The following is an 18,656-nucleotide window of genomic DNA, read 5'->3' as shown; positions in this document are numbered from 1 at the left end:
CATGTACTGACACTGCAGACTGGCACGACGTATACTTCTATGCCGCATTAGGTAGGGAATAAATCTCCTAGGAGTGTAAATGAAGCGGTCGCATTGTCTGCTTACTGACGAATCGTAGGGGACAACTGCCCCTGGTCTTTCATGACCTCGAATTACGCACCCGATGAGAGCGCGAGCATTCAGGACTGTGCTCAGTCAATTCATCGCATGCTCGATTCATGCAATACCACCCACACCACATGCAAAGTTGGTGACCTGCAACAAATGTCGGGCGGGTTGGTGACACCTCGATTCATCCCAAAGCGGCTACTGCATATAAGCAGGGACGATGTGCCTTTGCAAGTCCGTTTGCTTGAAATAACAGGGGGTGAGATATGTTCGAGAGGGGCTGATCTTCGATATACCGCTCTGAGCCACTGTTGGGGTTCAATGTCATTCCCGCCCATCAAGACTACGACTGTCACAATGTCTGCATTTAAGAACGAAGGTATCCGCTGGACGTGCTTATCGAAGACGTTTCAAGAAGCTATACTGTTGACGCGCGAGCTCGGCATAAACTACATCTGGATCGATTCTCTATGTAAGTGCTTCCTAGAATCGAAGCATGCCGTCGCTTGCACTAAGTTTTCCCCATTTTGATAGGCATCTTACAAGATTCCGTGCAGGACTGGGCCGAACAAGCTTCTCAAATGGCCAAAATATTCTCGAATGCCTACCTCACCATCGCTGCATCTGCATCTGAGAACGGAAGTCAAGGATTGTTGAATCGTCTTCGTACTACTCGAATACTGGACGCAATTCACAATGACAAAGCTTTTGCTGTATACGTTCGCGATAACATAACGCACATATTTCGAGATGACGGAACGGGTGTCCCTTTTGGGCAATACCATGACCTGCCACTACGATATCGTGCATGGTGTTTCCAAGAAGAAGTGCTCTCTACTCGAATTGCTCATTTCACAGAGCATGAGGTTGTTTTTGTGTGTCGTGCAGCCACAATTTGCGAATGCAACTCTCTCTGGCAGACTCGTTTCCTGATACCACCGATCGTCGGCACTACTTCAGCTAAGCCGTTCAGGATCTGGGAGAGCATTGTGGAGGACTACTCAGAGCGCCAAATCAGCTTTTGCAAAGATAGGCTGCCAGCACTATCGAGCTCTACCCATTACTTCCAGGCAGGCTCTGACCGCTATCATGCCGGCCTTTGGGAGTCTCATATGCCAGGCAGCTTGCTTTGGTGGAGTTCCTGTGGCAAACGTCCAGAGCAAGAACAGCGTTCCCAATCTAGACCACCGTCCTGGTCTTGGGCATCCATCGAAGGCGTAGTGAGATATCCGCAGCTGAATGAGCCTCCCAGGACTATTGTTCAGATCCTTGACATCTGTACTTATCCGAGCACAGTGGACCCTAGAGGGATGGTCACTGGGGGTCAAATCACTTTACGAGGTTCATTATTTCCATTGGAGGGAACATGGAAAGAGCATGAGAGCCCATGGCAGAGTTTCTTACTATACCATAACCATGCCATAGACTTTGATTGCTGTTTCGCTTGTAGTCCGGGTTGGGCCCCGAACCTTCGGTGGCTTGAACAAGACCATTGCTATTGTGTGCTCGACGACCTTAACAACCCACTGATGCTACTTCCGAATCGCGTCATCGATGCACCTATATTCCTATTGGTCATCCATTGTATGGATGACTCAAATCCGATCGAGGGTGTCCCTTACCCTGGGGCCTGCGGTTTTCTGGGTCTGCTGCTTAAACCCTTTGAAGACCTCGACGAGATTCAGACAAAAACAATGGAAGACTCGAAGAGCAAGCTTTCGTTTATGAGAATCGGGTTTGGTGGAATGTGCCTGAGCAAGAAGGAGGGTGAGGAGGCTCTAAATCGCTTCAAGGATACGGTCGTTACGATATTTTGATTACCACTCTGTATTTGCTTCAAATCAAGGATAATCTATGTTGGAAACGTACCCGAGATTTGAAACCATGATATTACCACCCACCCCTCCTACACCCCCTTAAGGCAACCCCCTCCCACTATTAACCGCATCCGCCAACAAACTAGTCCCCGGCCTATTCTCCGCATACCGCTCATAACTATCCAAATAAAGCTCATCCGTACTCGTCGTCATCTTGACACTCCTCTCCGCCTCAATCGCATCAATCCATCTCTTCCACCTACTCCCCTCTTCCGCCTCAGGCCACCCCCTATACGGACCCAACACCCGCCTTAACCGAAGAACCCAGGGGGCGATCTGCACATCTACGAAGGAAATGTGGGGACCGAGGAAGAAAGGACCGGTAGGATCTGCGGCATCAACGAGTTTACCGATTTGATCCCTCAGTTCTTTCGCGTGCACAACTTGTTCAGCAGCGTCTTGACACTGAAGTAATTTATAAAACCAGGGTATGATATTGCGGTTTACATGATCAGACCAGAGACGCGAGGTAGCGCGTGTTTGCGCATCGGGCGGTAGCAGATGCGGCCCAGCTTGCAGGTCTTCGAGATACTCCATTATGACGGTTGATTCATGGGTCGACCATGTAGGGCCGTGGCGGAGAGCGGGGACGAGACCGCGCGGGTTGACGTCGAGGAGGGATTGCGGTTTCTTGTAGGGGTCGACTTCGATGTATTGGTAGGGGATTTGCTTGTGTTCTAGGGAGATCCAGACGCGTTGGACGAAGGGGCTGGTGGGGTTAGTGGGTTGAGCGTGAGGATGGTGGGTTTGAGTGGAGATGTAGTTGAGAGTGTGGCTTACCAGAATGCGCTGCCGTATAGTTTTAGGTCGTCCTCTTTGGAGTGGTTCTTGACTGTTGTCAAGGCATTGCCAGTGGCTTTTTTGTGGTACGTTTTCTTGGATGGATCTCCGCCCTGGTTGGTGTCGGTCATTGTGGATCGAATGGTCTCACTATTGATTCGCAAAGATGGTGCTTGGGGTGAAGAAAGGTTTGAACAAAATGTAGTCTTGGAGATGGTGGAAGGACGAGTGCAGGGATGTGGGAAGAAGCAGGGCAATGTGCGAAGTTTACAGAAAGAACTCATGAGCAATGTCGGAAACTTAGGATCAGTGTAGAACCCGAGGAGCCAGTCTTAAATGATTACAGGTCGAGCGATGGGCATAGTCAGTGTTCCAAGCATGCATCAAAATGACGTATGCGCTTGATCTGCGGGCAGTGTGGATCGCCATTGCATATCACCATGGCTAGATGGGTCGGTGGAACGGGAAAGCGGAGTTTGAGATCAAAGAAAGAAGTGAAGCTTACCTGCGATCTCTTCCTGTCGTCTTTGTCGATTTTGGCCTGCCATCTAATGACGCTGTTCTTCTTCACACGGTCACTCTCCTCAAGTGTGTGCTTATGCGGCCCGGCAACGCCATCGCCTTTGCCATTCCCGCCATTTCCATTTACCCTCTGGAAAGTGTAGAACTTCTTCGACGGAGGGCCGGACGAAGGGGCGTATTCTGGCATGTTCATGGCTGGCTGAGCGGCCATGTTTTGAGGCATATCCCAACTTCCAGTCGGTTGTTGCGGCAGTAACGGCTGCTGCCCGAAGAACTGCGGATTCTGGTTCTGACCCGTCCGGTTGGGGTTCAGCGGCATCGTCGATGCCACCGGACTCGGCGGATCGTTCTCTGTGCCTGGTGGTCGTCGACCAAGTTGTTCCTCGTACTCCCGTCGATCGAAGAACTCGGTAATCTTGATCTTGACATCGCACAGGTCCCGCTCTCTTGCGACTCTTTTCCTCTTCTTCTTGTCCGGGTCTGTGGACTTCTTGGTGCCTGGTGGTCGCCCTTTGAGTCGGCAGTCCCAGTAGTGTGATACGAAGCGCTTGCGTTTATGCCGTTGGGTCGAGCGGTGCGAATAGACGTTGTCGATGTGAGGGAAGTAAGTCTGGAACCTAAGAAGGGGGTCAGCGCATAGTCCTGAGTATGCCAGGGAGTCGTCATACTGCTCTTCAGTCAGAGTGATCATGCCATCAACATGAAACAGTCTCTCTCTCCATTCTTCCAAGTCTGGAGGGTTGGGTATGAGCTTCAGGCCTTGGAATTGGCCATGGTTGGACAATGGAGTGTCGTCGCTATCGAAGGATCAGTAGGGTGCGCTTTGTCGCTACGCTCAAGCCAACGTACCCATCCTGACTTTCCTGCTTATGCAGCAAAGGCGCTGGCTCTACATGCCGTGGCAGTGGCTGCGGTGCCGCGAGTATCGGTGGTGCAGGCGGTGGGAGAGGAAGTTGCTGAACCGGTCGTTGTACCGTCTGGGGGGATGCGTGATACTGTTGCGCGTGTTCTTGAAGCGGGGGAGGGGGCGCGTTCATGAATCGCGGACTCGTGCCATGCTGATAGCCCGCCGGCTGGAATGGCGGGTACGGCCCTGAAGGCGGGAGCGCATGTTGCTCAAAGTGTACTGGCAGCGCATGCGACGGTGGTTGTTGGTGCGGTGGCCCGCTCAGGGCGTATTGCTGCTGGTATACATCGCTCGTGTGGAGGTTCTGCAGCTCGGGCAGGACCTGATTGTGGGGATATAGCGTTCCGTCGGGCGACTGGTGTAGCGTCTGGAGAGCGCCAGGGTGCAGTGACCGGAGCTGCTGGAGGACAGGCGAGGAGGCCTGTTGCATGATGGCGCCGGTGTTGGACGCTGCTTTAGCCCAAGCCGTTTTCGTGAAAGATGCAGGTCCACCGTCGATCCGGTATCCGAGTAGTTAGGGTTGGCGAGTATTACAGGTGTAGACACATTCAGCATGGAGAGCACCTGTATTGATGTCGCGAACGCGTGTTGATTACTTCTTTGTCTGATTCAGCACTCTATGTGGCAATGGTCGCTCCGCACACGCTTAGGAGAGCTTTCAGCCGCCTAGCTGAGCAGCGTCTGTTTGAACATCAATGCTTTTGCGGCATTTCCAACTTTTGGCATCGGAACACATGGGCAAACGCTAGAAATGCCCCTTCACATAATCATCGTGGTCCTTCCATCTAAAAGATCAAATCCAGTCCCGTCAAAGGGACCGCTAACCCGCAACGCCATGCCCATGCCGTGACGAAGAGAAGCATAATCATGAAATACAGCCACGTCTACCAAATCTACTCTCCAGGAAGAAGGTTGCTCTTGACAGCAAACATCTTGGAAGTGACGCCTGCTGTGAAACCGTCCACCTGCCTCGAGTATTGCTCCACCTGTCTCGAGTTGAGGAGCGTCTCCAGTCGGCTGGGTTCCTGGGGCAGCTTGAACAGCCTCTGCCACTCGTCTTCGGGAAGGAGAGGTTGCTTTGAGGCTGTGCGCGCCGCGTTCTCAGCCTTGCGCTTTTGCTGCCACGCAGTAATCTTGGTCTGCTCACGAGCGAGCGAACGCTGGTAGTACTGGTAGTTGTTGATCTCTGTGTGGTGGTTCTCGATGCTCTCAAGGAGCAGGTCGCAGGTCTTCTCGAGGAAGGGGTCGATGGAGAGGTCGAGCGAGTCGTAGTTGGGGAAGAGCGGTGCCTGGGGGGTGTTTGGGTCCTGCTGCAGAGCGGCTAGGTTGGGTGGGAACTTGAGCTCCTGCTTGGGCGCGTCGGAGGGTAGCTGGTGTAGGAGCGAGGTGAGGAGGTGGGAGTTGCGGATGGTGACTGGAAGCTCGACTAGGATGTCGTGGTAGCGGAGACCACTCTTCTGGAGGCTGGAATTATTAGTTTCCACCTTTATCTAAAATCGTTTATGCATACCTCTCAGTCGTGAACTTGCCCTCCTTGTATGCCGTCACGAAAGAAGGAGAGAGCCTGTATGCGCGCAGGTTCAGGGTACCCTGAGAGCTCCTGCTCACGTCGTAGATCAAAGCGACGGTCCTCTCGTTTGGCTGGCTCTGGTAGAAGTACTGGTTCTCGATGGTGTTCAGGTTGACGAAGTTGCCCATGCTTGTGCTTGTGTACCAGCCGACGTTGTTCGCGTCCACGTTGACCTCCCGGAGGAACTTGATCATCTCGTTTCCGTATGCGATGTTCTGCTTGGCGCGGGGAGCACCAGCGGCGAGGTTTGCGACGGTCTCGTTCTGGCCATCGGTCTGTGCGGCAGAGACTTCGGGGAAGGGGAACGAGTTTGTAATTTCTAGGACGCCGTTCTTCTCCATACCGACGATGCTTCCGGTTGCGAGCGAGGGGAAAGACTTGCCGCTTGCGGTAGCGATCTTGATCGCGACCTGAGGACCACAGTCAGTCTCTCATAGCTATACCAGGCTCCTATAACGGTATGTTTCCAGCACAATGGCGGGGCGCACAGTGGGGTACTGGAGCTGCACTTTTCCTACGTACCAGGGCGTCGATCTGCACCGTCTTGAACAGCGCATCTTTCTGGGTGTCCGCCATCTTGGAGTCGTCGAAAAGGGCGGGGTTGACGTTCGGTGGGGGTAGTAGATAGTCGGCGTGCGTCGTTGTCAGGAAGCAGATTTCGGGCTCCAGTGACTCTGCCAAGATTCACCTCGCTTACAGCACGCTAGCCACATTGGACTAGCCCAACAGTAGGCCCGGTCAGGTACCTCTACTTGGAAAGAAGATAGCCGTGGACGCGACTCCCTGATATTGATAATAAGGCCGAAACACTATGCACCATCGCCACTATATAGGTTCCGACTCATCCGCTGCACAAGAGACAGCTCACAACTCCAGTCCAGGTCAACATTAAGATCAAAGCCAACAACATGCCTCGCAACAAGCACGAAAGGGAAATCCGACGTCTTTACGTCCCGTTTGAAGACCCTTGGTCCTCTTCTATTCCGCGATCTGAGCTCGTTTCCTACAACACCGACATGATGATCTCCCAACTGCGCATGGTGGACATGTGCGGGCCAGAACCCGTTCCGGACTACTCAAGCTTAGTCGTCTTCATTGACGGTGCGTGTCGTAATAACGGTCGACCAACAGCGCGGGCTTCATACGGCATCTACTTTGGTCCCGACTCTCCCTACAATAGCTGCGGTCTTCTTGACAAGTCTCTGCCTCAGACGAGCACACGCGCGGAGATTGAGGCTTTTCGTCAAGCGCTTGGGAGCATTCTCGCTATCATAAGAAAATACCCCAAGCTATCTCGCATTAAGGTTGCGACCGACTCAAGCTTTCTAGTCAAAGCTATGAGCCAGTGGATAAAGCGATGGATTGAGAATAATGGGGTGGGCTCCAATGGCAGACAAGTTGCGCACTTCCAGGTCCTGAAAAGGCTACATGACCGCTTGGTCTATTTGGAGAACAACGACCAGACGGGTCGTAGAGAGTACCAGTCTTGGCATGTACCAAGGACCATGAACCGAGAAGCAGATGCATTAGCGAACAAGGCTCTCGATGAAGCATGAGCTGTACACAAACAAGTAGTACTAATAACTGTTGATGCTTATGCCAATGCAGTACAAACAACAACGCCCTACGCAAATGCAGTGGTATCCAAGAGAACGTGCTAAATGTGAATGCAACAATCCCTCCTCCTTTTCCTCCATCCAAAACGCCATCTCTTATTAAGCCATATCCTGATCCGAAGCACCCTTGCCTACTTCAGTGTTTTCAGGAGGCTCCAATTTTTGTTCCTCTTTTGCCTCTTCATCTTTTATCTCCACGACCTCGGTAGAGACACACGGGGCTCCTGTCTCGACAGCTTGTTTCCTCTTTTGGTTGTTGTACGGATTCCATCGGGGTACCACGGGTTGTCGCTGAGGCTTGCGGTTATTTGCTTTTGGGTTCTTCGCAATCGAACCATCGTCCATGCGCATCCACTCCGTATCCTTGTTATCAATATGATCCGAGATCTCTGCATCGTTCTCATCTTCCCAGATCATTAGATTGGTTCCGTTAATCTCGATCGAGCGGCCTCCAGTACGTGGAACGAAGAAGACGTCCGGGCCAGCCTTGCTGAAGTCTTGCTCCCATGTTTCTTTCTGTTGTAGCTTGAGGATGTAGTCCATTGGCAAGGCGTATAGAACATTGTCGTCCTTGTCGTAAAGCTCCTTGAGCGGGTAGTCCAGACAAGCGAGCCCGAATTTGCAGTCGATCCGGCTAGACAGAGGGTGTATGCGCCCACCAAAGATCTTGAGTTCGAAAGCGATTCCACTCTCCGTCCACATGTTGTCGCCGAAAAAGACCTCAGGTTCAGAAAGCAGAGGATGATCATGATGCGGCCCGGAAACTTCACAGAAGTGTGCAACCTCATGCGCCAGACATGTAGCAAGGAACATGTTGTATCGCAGCACCATCGCAGGCTCCCGGTATCGTAGTAAGCTGAGCTTCTTTGCGGTAGTGTAGAAGTCTGAATGAAGGCAGATGCGACTTGTATGGCACTTGTGATTAATCTTCCGCATCAAACCGTTCTTGTAATCTTTGACGAGACCCATCGATGCATATGCAGTCTCTGGTGGTAGAGGATCGTGGTGGAAGTAGAAGTGAACCGTATCGATCTGATTGTCCAGAAAGTTCTTGAACGTCGCATGGTGTTCTTCAGACCATGCTACGTCCTCTTTGATGCGAAAACAAGGCTGACCATATGCTGCAGATGTCTCCTCGCAGGCCTCCCTCTTGCCAAATACCAGAGTATGCCAGAAGTGAGCAGTGGCCTGAGATGTCAACAGCAAGGTGGCTAGTTGCAAAGCCGGTTTCAAGACCTCGTAGATTCCATCCGGACACCCGTGCCAGTTATCTAGACGGAAGATAGGGTGTATCTCGTTGTCTAGCGTGCAGACAGGTGCGGGAACATCCTTTCCAAATGCTACAGCTTGTTTCTTGATCAATTCGACTGGATCAAAACCAAGCCTAACGGGCTTCTTCTTGGTCGCGTCCTTGCGATGTCCGAGTAACCTGCGGTATTTTTCCAGCGCCTTGCGATCCTCTATCTGAGCGAGATGGTGGTTTATCGAAATGCTGAGCTGCAGACCAAAGTCTTTAGGTACTTCGATCGTCGAAGGAGTGAATGAGAGTGATTTCTGGTAATTCAAGACGTCCGGTAGATCGTGAACCAGCTTATCAATACATTCGTCCATGATCTTCCCCTCTTTGAGCTTGTGCAGGAGCACTGCGTTCTCGCCACGATCTTCAGCCTGCAGATCACCATCTCCACCACCGGGTAGAAGATGACGCATTTTCCTTGACAGAGTTGGGGGTGGTCCGCATTCTGGAGGTGGAGTATTCGATTCCGTGGGCGTCCAGTCCATGCTATCCGGATCTTGCTCCTGGAAAGCGGCTTCTGGTACATCGCCATCTTCATGGACTGTGCCTTCCTCATTGAGCTGAACATCTTGATTCAGACGTTCTTCGATGAGTTGCGTTGTATGCACCATGGCCTCATACGCCTTCCGATATCTAAAAGGGTCCATTCTGGCGGGCGTCAGTATCCTGGAAGGGTTGGGCCGAGGTGGTTGCAGTTTCGTTCCAACTTGCGCTCAAACGTGGCAGAAGCGAAAGTGGTGGAATTAGGTAGCAGTCACGTCGAAGATGATCCAATCATGGGGCTGCCTTGTTGTTTTGCACCAGTGCGTTGCGAGGCTGCATCAGTCGAGGAACAATGTCTCTTCCTACGTGCCCTGAATGGATATGTCGCGCACTTCGATCCCGACTGAGTCGCAGGGAGGAGGCAAAGTGTCCAACACCTGCCATCTCACCGAGCTTGGCTATGCAGCGTAGGTGTGGATGTTTCGGCTGCTTAGAGGGAAGTCTGGAGTGGGGTATTCTTACTAAGTCGACGAAGCGGTCAACACCCGCTAAGCGATAGAAAGGGGTCTATCCAAAAACTAAAGCTAAATGATGGAAAATGAGGGTAGCATTGAGTTCGTGTATCAGCGAAGAGAACGAACGGTGTGCCTGGATGAGCTGTTTACGCGCTAGCTTCTACTGGCGCCAAGGAATTACGCCGCTAGCTTTTCGTCACCGGTTGACGCACGTCACACTCCTGAACGGCATCTCATCGTCATTCCAGCCATGACAGCGTTGTCGCATCTCCATCGCCGTCAGCTCCGGACGTTCCGCAGATGGTGACCATTGCCACCAATGCTATGGACTACCCGAGCCACTCACATTACGCACAAGTGCACGAGCTATGTGCTGCTGTCGCGACCCTGCCCAGGTATCCAGACCGTGACAACGACGAAAGTTCTAGAGGAATGCTGTATAGCTGAGCAGAGATTGCTTTCGTAACTTGATCTTGCCATTTCTCATGGATCCCAGACGACGTGCAAAGGCTGATCGAATCGACGGGAAAGCGCGCCGAGCTTACAGCCGACCGCGAAGCATGATGAGCCAGCTGTGTCGGCTAAGAGAAGTCGACTTGGAATTTTGATTGAGAAAAACGAAGCCGGACGCTTTCATACCTGCAGTGGTGCGCTCCCACGGAAACTGCACTCTAGTGTTCAGATACGATGACTGCCTTACCAGCTATACGAGCTCTTCTTCGATCTCGACATCACAACCCACCTACAACGATCATCGCCAAGCGCACAGGAAACCCCAAGTGCTTGTGTGCCCAGGTCGCATATTCAGACCAAGAAGTTGAGTGCTTCATATTCTGCGTCTGACGAGAGGATACAGTCTTTGCTCCAACCTTAGCGATACTCATGCGAAGGCGTCATGGAGAACTATACAGTCTGAGGCTTCATGCTCCAAACTTGGCCTTCGCAAGGGGCCGCGTGGGTGCATCGCAGCAACATTGAGCGATCGCGGTCCGTGGGCTGGGTAGTGGGGCGGTCGTATTGCTGTTGGGGTGTTGCTGTCCGCAAGAACTACATGGTATAGAGCTTTGGAGCGGATACCTTTTGCATGTGCACGATCGTTGAGAAGGTAAGAGACGTAGTAACCTGTAAACAGACAATCGGAGAGCCCCGACGTGGAGCATAACGCACGTCCTTCGCTTTCGGATTCTTAAGAGCGCTGGTCGCTCCCTATTGGACGCTTCAAATTTAGATACCCATGCCGGGGTTTTTCGTTCTCCGCCTCATGCCTCTCCACACAACTCCGCGCTAGGATCCAGATTTGGGGGCGAAAGCAATCAACTCGGTGCGTTTTTGAACACGCCGAGTCAGAAAGCACCGAGGGTATTGCATGATCACGATAAAACAACGTCAAGAACCATGGGATGAAAATTAGCCACGAAGATCACCATATCGAGAATGCTTTCGGGAGTTGCACTAATCACAGAAGCCGGATCTGGTACGTTTTTGTTTGTTACTATCTTTGCATTATTGTGGCTTGCAAAAAGTCTGTAGCAAAGGAGATAGAAGGCTAATACTGCGTTGCAGGCTTCGGCCAGAGCGCCGCATACTCGCTGGCCCGCAATGGTGTTAAACAATTTGCCCTTGTCGACACCAACGAGGCTGGACTGCAAGAGACAACGCAGACGCTAGCATCGCAGTACAAGGTGACAGACGTGCTGAGTGTCTCCACTCCATGCAGTACGGAAGAGTCCGTCGAGGCTGTCGTTCAACAAGCCGCGTCACGCTTCGCTCGTATCGATTTCGTCATTCTGAATGCCGGCTTCGGTGGGCCCATGGGCGGCAGTCCCGACACGGCACCCGCCGCATTCGATACCCACCTCAAGGAACACGTGACTGGTGTCTGGCTCTGGCATCGGGCCGGGATACGGCAAATGCTGCGGCAGGAGCCGCGCGACTCGCGATATGGCCGTGGCAGTATCGTGCATGTCTGCTCAGTGCATGCCTTTGCCGCTTCACCCCCTCAAGTCGCTGCTGGTGCATATGTAGCGGGTCGACATGCTATTCTCGGTCTGACACGTTCTGAGGGCGTGCTGTATGCACCCCAGCAGATTCGTATCAATGCGCTCTGCCCTGGGTACATCATGTCGCCGCTCATCGCGTCCTCGGAACAGACCAAGGCTTTCATCGATAACCTCGTGCGAGAGCGTGTGCCTGCAGGCCGGCTGGGAGATGCTGAAGAGGTTGCTGATGCTGTTGTGTTCTTGGCTGGGCCCATGAGCAGCTACATGTTTGGTCAGTCATTGGTACTGGATGGGTATGTATTGTTCAATCTTTACGTGAGAAACCATGAAGCGCTGACTGGTGATAGGGGCTATTTGGCTCAGTGAGGAGCCACGATGCTGTAGGTTAATAGGAGAGAATACATACGTACCTCAACTTCTTGTCTCGAAGACGAACATCATACCGAGCGCATGTGAAATGCTTTCTCCCAATGGTTCAACACATTATTCTTGGGTATAGTGCTAACACAGATTGCCTGCCGCACCGTTGCTCAGCAGTGAGCGCGCTTTGAGACGGCCGATACATGCGCGCACTAGACTGAGATTTGCGCGGACGAGGTCAAGACAAGCTGGCGCAAAAGCCGCTTTCCCGTTGGGCGTTCCATTCGCCCCTTTATCGGGAGAAGATGCGGTAGACGACGAGGATCCAGATGTGACGAGAGCGGCTTCGAGAGAACCTAAGACGGCTGAGAAGCCTGTCAGGCGCAACGTCATCAGTTCGTTGCTGAGCGCATCGGCTTCGTCGGCAGCGAGATCGTAGTTACCGAGGGAAAACTTCCAAGGCTGATTGGCATGCGGGCTCTCGACAGTGTTGCTGGTGTTGGGCGGGGGTGTACTTGTAGTCGTGGTGTTGCCGTTGCTGGCATCCGTGGATGCTTCTGCGACGGCCTCTTCATGAAGGTGCCATAATCGACACAGCCAGTCGACCAGATGAGCGCACAAGATGGTGACGGCAGTGAGTGGGAGTCGTTGTTGGCGACATCGTTCGCAGCTCAGTACAGCGAGACAAGGTCGTTCTGCCTCGGAGGTGACTTGGAATGCGGTTTCGAGTGGTACTTGCGATGAAGTGGTGTATTCCTCAACGCGCGCGAGCGTTCGCAAAGCGAGAAAAGCACATCCACAGTCAACGCGATGCATCTTCGTTTGGTTATTCGAGTATCGTGGAAACAGTCCTGACGGTATAGTCGTGACAGTTACATCTTATGGCGTCACCTTCGCCAGGGAGCCCTGTCACTGTCGGGTGTCGGATGTCACCTACCGAGCTCGGTGTGTTCTGAGTCAAGATCCCGAGGGGGTGGGTACCCGTCAGCCCAGTAAGATACAGTGCTTATCCTCAGGTAGCGGTGCTATATCGACAACTCGATAAGGTATAGCATCGTTCAAACGCTCAACACCAATAATGCGCCGAAGATCTTGGATGGTACCGGGCTGACTGTGTTCGGAAGTACAAACAACGCAGATGAACTGATTATTTGCACCACTCCATCACCCCATCACCCCATCACCCCATTATCCAAACCTTTCGCAGACTTGATCTCAGTGCTGAGAATCTTACAACACCCTCGTATTGTATTCACCCAACATGGCTCCTTACAACAGTCCCGCAATTGCCGCAGGCTCCATCGTCCTTGTAACAGGGGCCAACGGTTTTGTTGGCGCTCACGTCACAGACCAGCTTCTCCAGCAAGGCTACAAGGTGCGAGGCACAGTGCGCGACGCCAGCAAGCACCAATGGCTCGCAGATCGTTTTTCACAGCAGTATGGCGATAACAAGTTTGAACTCGTGACTGTCAAGGACATGAGAGAGCCCGGCGCGTTCGACGACGCGGTGTCAGGTATTCCCACCGCCTAAACAAAACACCGTTTCATCACTGACAAGTCTTACCGTCCAGGTGTCTCCGGAATTGTGCACGTTGCATCAGTACGGGACATGGGTGTCACACCCGACGAATTACTCCGAACCACAGTGGCCGGAACTCTGGGCTGTTTGGAAGCCGCAGCCAAAGAGCCCAGCGTGAAGCGCTTCGTGCTGACGTCGTCTTCAGCTGCGGTCCGCTCGCTGCAAGCATATCGAGGGACTGACACAGTGTCTGCGGATGAGTATGACGAGCAGACGCTGGCCTTGTCTAAGAACATTCCAGATTCGCTTCCACCGATGCATAAGTTCATGATCGCGTACTTTGCTTCCAAGGTCGCGGCCGAACAGGCATTCTGGGAGTGGATCAAGAACAACAAGCCGCACTTCTCTGCCAACGCAGTGCTGCCTTGCACTATCTACGGCAGTCCGCTAGACGTGGCCCACCAGGGCTTTCCGTCTACAGCGCGTATTCCGCTCCAGATCTTGGACGGCGATACCGACTCCATCAAGCATGTACAGCGTTGTATGTGACCCCTGCTCTTTCCAAATGTGCAGCGCAGACAACAGCTAACACTAGCGCAGTTTACTACGTCCACGTTCAGGACGTCGCTCGTCTTCATGTTGCCGGCTTGATCAACCCAGCCGTCAACGACGAACGCATCTTTGCTTACGCTTCCTCTTACTCAATCAACGAGTTCTTCGACATCTTCGCGAAAGTAGTCCCAGGTTATAAGCCGCGAGACAAGCTCGAGGGTCTAGATTTCCCGTTGGCGGAGATCGGACCGCGAGCTAGAGCGGAAGCACTGTTGAAGGAACTTGGCCGGCCGGGATTCATGGGGCTGGAGGAGACAATTACTGATAGCGTGAAGACACGTATCAGTGCTTCTTCGTGGCTTTAGCGGACGATAATGGAATAGTGTACTGCAGTTCTCGCTTGAATGCTAGATGAAGAAGGCGAAGCAACGGATCTTACCGAGTGCCTTCGTATCCTCATGAGTACTTGCACGTGTGCTATGCGATGATAAGGTAATGACGTTAGATCCGGGGTTGTTCCGGGCAGAGAGAAGGTGTTGTAGACACCCAGGTACCTAGGTACTCACGATACTGTACTGTGCGATGACGAGCGATCGATGAGGCTCTCGCACTTGGAGTCGTCCCCTGACCCACTCGGGCCGAAATCTCCAAGCGGGGCACCACGCTCTTATTGGCTACCACCGCGCACGTGCCGTGAACTACGAGCTTCCAGCGGCGGCCCCACGAGACCGGCCTCTTCTCCTGTCACTTCAGCGGTGTCGCAGATTGAGCGGCAAACATCCCATCAACTTTTACATCCAATCCATCAACTGGCGGCCTTGCAACAGCCAATAGGACAGGGCAGATGTGACGGCAACAGAAACAACCAAATTTGCACGAAGTAGACATCAGATTCGGACAAGAAACAAAAGAGATCAGATTACTTCATACAAGGATGGAACCCCACCGCTTTTCCTTCGTACACTAACAAGACAAAACGCCGTTCCCACCAGAATTACTATCTGAAAACATCATTCGCTCATGAAGACTCCTCCTTCGCCTCCTCCGCCAACGCCTCGCGCATCGACTTGCTGTTGGGGTCGAAGTAGGGCTTCTCTCCAATACCGCACACGCGGTATCCGAAGCGGTTGCCGTGGTCGTCGTAGTCCATGGTCGCATTGTGTACCATGCTGCGGTTGTCCCAGATGGCCATGTCGTTTGGACCTTGCCACCTGAAGCGGCACTGCAGATCGTGGTTGCGGAGTACCATGTCCATCAGCCAGTTCAGGATCATGTCGCTCTCTGGCCGAGTCAGGCCGTTGATAGACTCGGGCTGCCGTCTAGTTAGTGGATGTATGGCTTGGATGCTGGAGCTAGACGTACGTATGCACCAATGGAGAAGACACTCTTCCATCCAGTGACGGGGTTTGTGCGGATGACCGGGTGAACGGCCTTCAGAGGGTTACCGGTGTTTTCAGGGTGGCCACGCGCCTCTGTGTAGACCTGGAGCTTCGAGTTCTTGATGATCCGTTCGAAGACTGCGGAGAGACTTGTTAGAGGGCACGAAGTTCGCTAGCAGCTGGCAGACTTACATGGTGCGGTGTAGTTTGCCGTCTTCCCTTCAAGCATCTTCCGCATGGGCTCGCTAATGCGGTCATAGACCTCATATCCAGATGCCCACAATGTGTCTCCTCCACAGGTGGGTAGCTCCACAAGTCTCAAGCATGTGTAGTCGGAAGGCACCTGCTCGGACTGGATGTCGCTGTGCCACGACTCAAGCGCCTGTCTTACATTTCCTAGGTCACGAGGTACGGCCTTGCCGTGGGCCATGATTCGCTGACGGGAGTTGATGGTGCTGATGTGCAGGTCGTTGCCACCCATCGGGGTGTTGGGGTTGAGTACGGGGTGTATGTGCAGGGTCGACTCCTTCGGCTTTCCCACTAGCTCACCCATACGTTGGATGAGCTGCTTCTGGAGATCGTTGGTCATGTCGTTCTGGTTGCGGAAGAAGACGACTCCACGTCGCGCGACTGGAGAGAACACATTCGTCAGCTCTGTCTTCTCGAAGGTAGCAGTTTGCGCGCTTACTCGTGATGGCGAGGTCTCTGAGAAGCTCATCCGAGTTGGGTGCGTTCAGCATCTGAACGAGATTCGCCTCTGGGAACTCGGTGCCCACTGTGGGTGTAACTAAGAATTGCTTCAAAGGCTTGAGGACGCCCTTCAGTTTCTGTGGCTTCGGGAACGGTGTTTCTTGAGCATATCCTCGGCGCAGGCATGGTGAACGAGCTGGTTGCAGTGCGGCGAGACGGAGCGCTGGCGCAGCGCGGCAAAGCAAGGTACTGGCGGTTCTCGACATTGTGACTGATGAGGTATCTACTGACTGAAAGCAGAGGATAATGAGAAGCAAACGACGATTGATTCTTTGAAAGCAGTCTAGCTACTGTAATAATAGATGCCATGGGACCCCATCTAGACTCGGATAACCGAAGAGACCGAAAAGTCGGCGCATTTTGCTTACTCTACTGTGGTAGCCGGGGCATATGTTCGATGTGGTACGAGCTATGAACCACGATCACCAACATATCAACTCACACAGCTATCTTGGAGACGTCATCGTTTCTGCCTTATATCCATGCATACTTCACCCAGGGTGCTGCTTTACCTAGGTAGGCTTAACTTTGTACTCGCAATCTGGGAAATACCGCGAGTACAGTATCTCTAGTCTACAATCCACGTGCGGACAGCATGGGAGAGCGACCCTCATCGGTGATGCACGAAGACCCACAGTGGCCGGTTGCGTGTCGTGGCTCGGAGCATTTGTGGAACTTCGGGCCGAGCCCACTGCGGGATATTTTGAGTACCTGAACAGCGAGTACACACCCGATAGTCCACCACCGGCAGTTGCGATCGCGTACCATGCCAATGTTTTCGTTACTCACCGAAGGCTCAATCGCTGGATCGAATCGATCAAAGATGGCACTACACTACTTCGGCCGGCCTTCTCAAACACCGAGAATGGCATAGTATGCTGAAGCCGGATCTTGTGTCTTCGGCAGTTCGCGTGCGTTCAAGAGGTGTCGTTTCTGTCCATAGGCATATACTCTCCGTGCAACTTGAAGGATTTATCCTGGAACGTACAGACTTTGCACGGGATTGAGCTCCATAACCTCTTTCATTCTCCTTTCCAGCCACATTCCAGAGAATACAACATCACTTAGCAGCTATGGCAAAGAAACTAGCTGTTATCACCGGTGCGACTGGCAACCAAGGTGGCTCCATCGCTCGCGGGTTGCTCAAGTCTGGTGACTGGCAGATCCGCGCAGTGACCAGGAATCCGAGCGGAGAGAAGGCCCAGAAGCTTGCTGCGGAGGGCATGGAGGTCGTTCAAGGAAGTTATGACGATGAAGAGTCTATTAGGAAAGCCTTCACAGTGAGTCTTCATTGTCTTCGCTGATGTCTTGACCAAGAACTGACATGGAGGAAGGGCGCGCAAGCCATCTTCGCCGTGACTCAGTGGTGGGAACCTTTCTTCAAAGGCGCCAGTCAGTCTGAGGCCGGTGAGATCGAGAAGCGCGATGGCATCATGCTCGCGAGATTGGCCGCTGAAGTAAAGACATTGGAGCATTACATTTGGAGCACACTTCCTGCGGCAGACGAAATCACCAAAGGCAGATTCCCTGTCCCTCACTTCGACTACAAAGCCAAGGTCGACGATCACATCCGGAAGAACATGCCAGAGCTGGCGGCTAAGACCACCTTTCTCATGTTTGGCTTCTATCCGTCCAATTTTGCTTTCTTCCCCATGTTGAAGCCACAGCCAGTGGTAAGTGACCATCTTTAACACACGGCTTGTTAACATGACTAACAAATGTCCGTTAGGCCAGTGCGCCGGGGAAATACGTTTGGATGGTCCCGTCAACTCCATCCACCGTTTACCCCATGGCTGGTGACATGGCTAAAGACCCAGGTGTTTGGGCGCGCCAAATCTTGGCGAACCCCAAGTTGACGCATGGTAAATACGCCGGTGTCTGCACCGAGGTTCTGTCCCTTGGAGAGGCGCTCTCGCAGTGGGAAGAGGTCTCAGGCAAGAAAGGCGTATACGTGGAGTGTAAGCCAGAAGTTATCGGTAGTTTGTTTGGCCTGGCCGGAGAAGAGGCTGTCACAGGTGTTGTGTTTGGTGAAGCAGTGACGGACTGGTTTGGGCATGTTAAGGAACAGGGTCTTTTCATTACTAAGGAGCAGTTGGGTATATCGCCCGATGAGGTTTCCAACTTCAAGCAAGCTCTTGAGGCGGTAAAACCATTCTTGGGCTGAGATGTACTTGTATTTCAAGCCTTTAACTACTCTTGTGTTCACCCAGTCTATATTTGGCAAGCATCTACTTGCGTGGTGAATGGAATTACAGAAGGCGTGAGTATTTCGCGGTTTACATGAGTCCAATCTTTACGACAGCGGGCTAAGTATGAAGTGAGGGCCAGCCAGATCAAGGGTCAGCATAAACGTCTCCTATGTGCATTACCTTCAAGGTTATCCGGAAAGTGAAGCAACGTAGCAAATACACAAACCGCAGT

At 52.7% G+C, this 18,656-nt stretch overlaps 9 protein-coding genes across 9 annotated transcripts; 4 read left to right on the top strand and 5 right to left on the bottom strand.

Annotated features, from left to right (window-relative positions):
• Window positions 1-2,024: 2,024 nt before the first annotated feature.
• On the bottom strand, window positions 2,025-2,896 carry J4E86_009107 (uncharacterized protein; the record flags this gene model as incomplete). Its single annotated transcript, XM_051449614.1, has 2 exons — window positions 2,025-2,694; window positions 2,766-2,896. 2 exons carry the CDS (start codon window positions 2,894-2,896, stop codon window positions 2,025-2,027), a joined length of 801 nt encoding a protein of 266 aa, XP_051299468.1.
• A 233-nt stretch (window positions 2,897-3,129) lies between these two features.
• Window positions 3,130-4,624, bottom strand: J4E86_009106 (uncharacterized protein; the record flags this gene model as incomplete). The annotated part of the gene is made up of 3 exons (XM_051449613.1): window positions 3,130-3,171; window positions 3,271-4,084; window positions 4,137-4,624. The coding sequence occupies 3 exons, from the start codon at window positions 4,622-4,624 to the stop codon at window positions 3,130-3,132; spliced, it is 1,344 nt and encodes a 447-aa protein (XP_051299467.1).
• A 463-nt stretch (window positions 4,625-5,087) lies between these two features.
• On the bottom strand, window positions 5,088-6,340 carry J4E86_009105 (uncharacterized protein; the record flags this gene model as incomplete). The annotated part of the gene is made up of 3 exons (XM_051449612.1): window positions 5,088-5,658; window positions 5,705-6,174; window positions 6,287-6,340. 3 exons carry the CDS (start codon window positions 6,338-6,340, stop codon window positions 5,088-5,090), a joined length of 1,095 nt encoding a protein of 364 aa, XP_051299466.1.
• A 332-nt stretch (window positions 6,341-6,672) lies between these two features.
• On the top strand, window positions 6,673-7,320 carry J4E86_009104 (uncharacterized protein; the record flags this gene model as incomplete). Its single annotated transcript, XM_051449611.1, has 2 exons — window positions 6,673-6,865; window positions 6,896-7,320. The coding sequence occupies 2 exons, from the start codon at window positions 6,673-6,675 to the stop codon at window positions 7,318-7,320; spliced, it is 618 nt and encodes a 205-aa protein (XP_051299465.1).
• A 159-nt stretch (window positions 7,321-7,479) lies between these two features.
• J4E86_009103 (uncharacterized protein) lies at window positions 7,480-9,324 on the bottom strand (the record flags this gene model as incomplete). The annotated part of the gene is made up of 1 exon (XM_051449610.1): window positions 7,480-9,324. The coding sequence occupies one exon, from the start codon at window positions 9,322-9,324 to the stop codon at window positions 7,480-7,482; it is 1,845 nt and encodes a 614-aa protein (XP_051299464.1).
• Window positions 9,325-11,109: 1,785 nt separating this feature from the next.
• J4E86_009102 (uncharacterized protein) lies at window positions 11,110-12,041 on the top strand (the record flags this gene model as incomplete). Its single annotated transcript, XM_051449609.1, has 2 exons — window positions 11,110-11,149; window positions 11,239-12,041. 2 exons carry the CDS (start codon window positions 11,110-11,112, stop codon window positions 12,039-12,041), a joined length of 843 nt encoding a protein of 280 aa, XP_051299463.1.
• A 1,255-nt stretch (window positions 12,042-13,296) lies between these two features.
• J4E86_009101 (uncharacterized protein) lies at window positions 13,297-14,471 on the top strand (the record flags this gene model as incomplete). Its single annotated transcript, XM_051449608.1, has 3 exons — window positions 13,297-13,549; window positions 13,607-14,095; window positions 14,155-14,471. The coding sequence occupies 3 exons, from the start codon at window positions 13,297-13,299 to the stop codon at window positions 14,469-14,471; spliced, it is 1,059 nt and encodes a 352-aa protein (XP_051299462.1).
• A 653-nt stretch (window positions 14,472-15,124) lies between these two features.
• On the bottom strand, window positions 15,125-16,441 carry J4E86_009100 (uncharacterized protein; the record flags this gene model as incomplete). The annotated part of the gene is made up of 4 exons (XM_051449607.1): window positions 15,125-15,418; window positions 15,469-15,623; window positions 15,678-16,115; window positions 16,174-16,441. 4 exons carry the CDS (start codon window positions 16,439-16,441, stop codon window positions 15,125-15,127), a joined length of 1,155 nt encoding a protein of 384 aa, XP_051299461.1.
• Window positions 16,442-17,308: 867 nt separating this feature from the next.
• J4E86_009099 (uncharacterized protein) lies at window positions 17,309-18,399 on the top strand (the record flags this gene model as incomplete). The annotated part of the gene is made up of 3 exons (XM_051449606.1): window positions 17,309-17,515; window positions 17,570-17,908; window positions 17,965-18,399. The coding sequence occupies 3 exons, from the start codon at window positions 17,309-17,311 to the stop codon at window positions 18,397-18,399; spliced, it is 981 nt and encodes a 326-aa protein (XP_051299460.1).
• Window positions 18,400-18,656: the final 257 nt, after the last annotated feature.

This window comes from Alternaria arbusti (assembly GCF_024043155.1).
Source record: "Alternaria arbusti strain BMP 1465 chromosome Unknown scaffold_15, whole genome shotgun sequence".
NCBI lineage: Eukaryota > Fungi > Ascomycota > Dothideomycetes > Pleosporales > Pleosporaceae > Alternaria > Alternaria arbusti.
The sequence above is the reverse complement of the archived record's forward strand: the minus strand, read 5'-3'. Positions and strand labels throughout refer to the sequence as shown.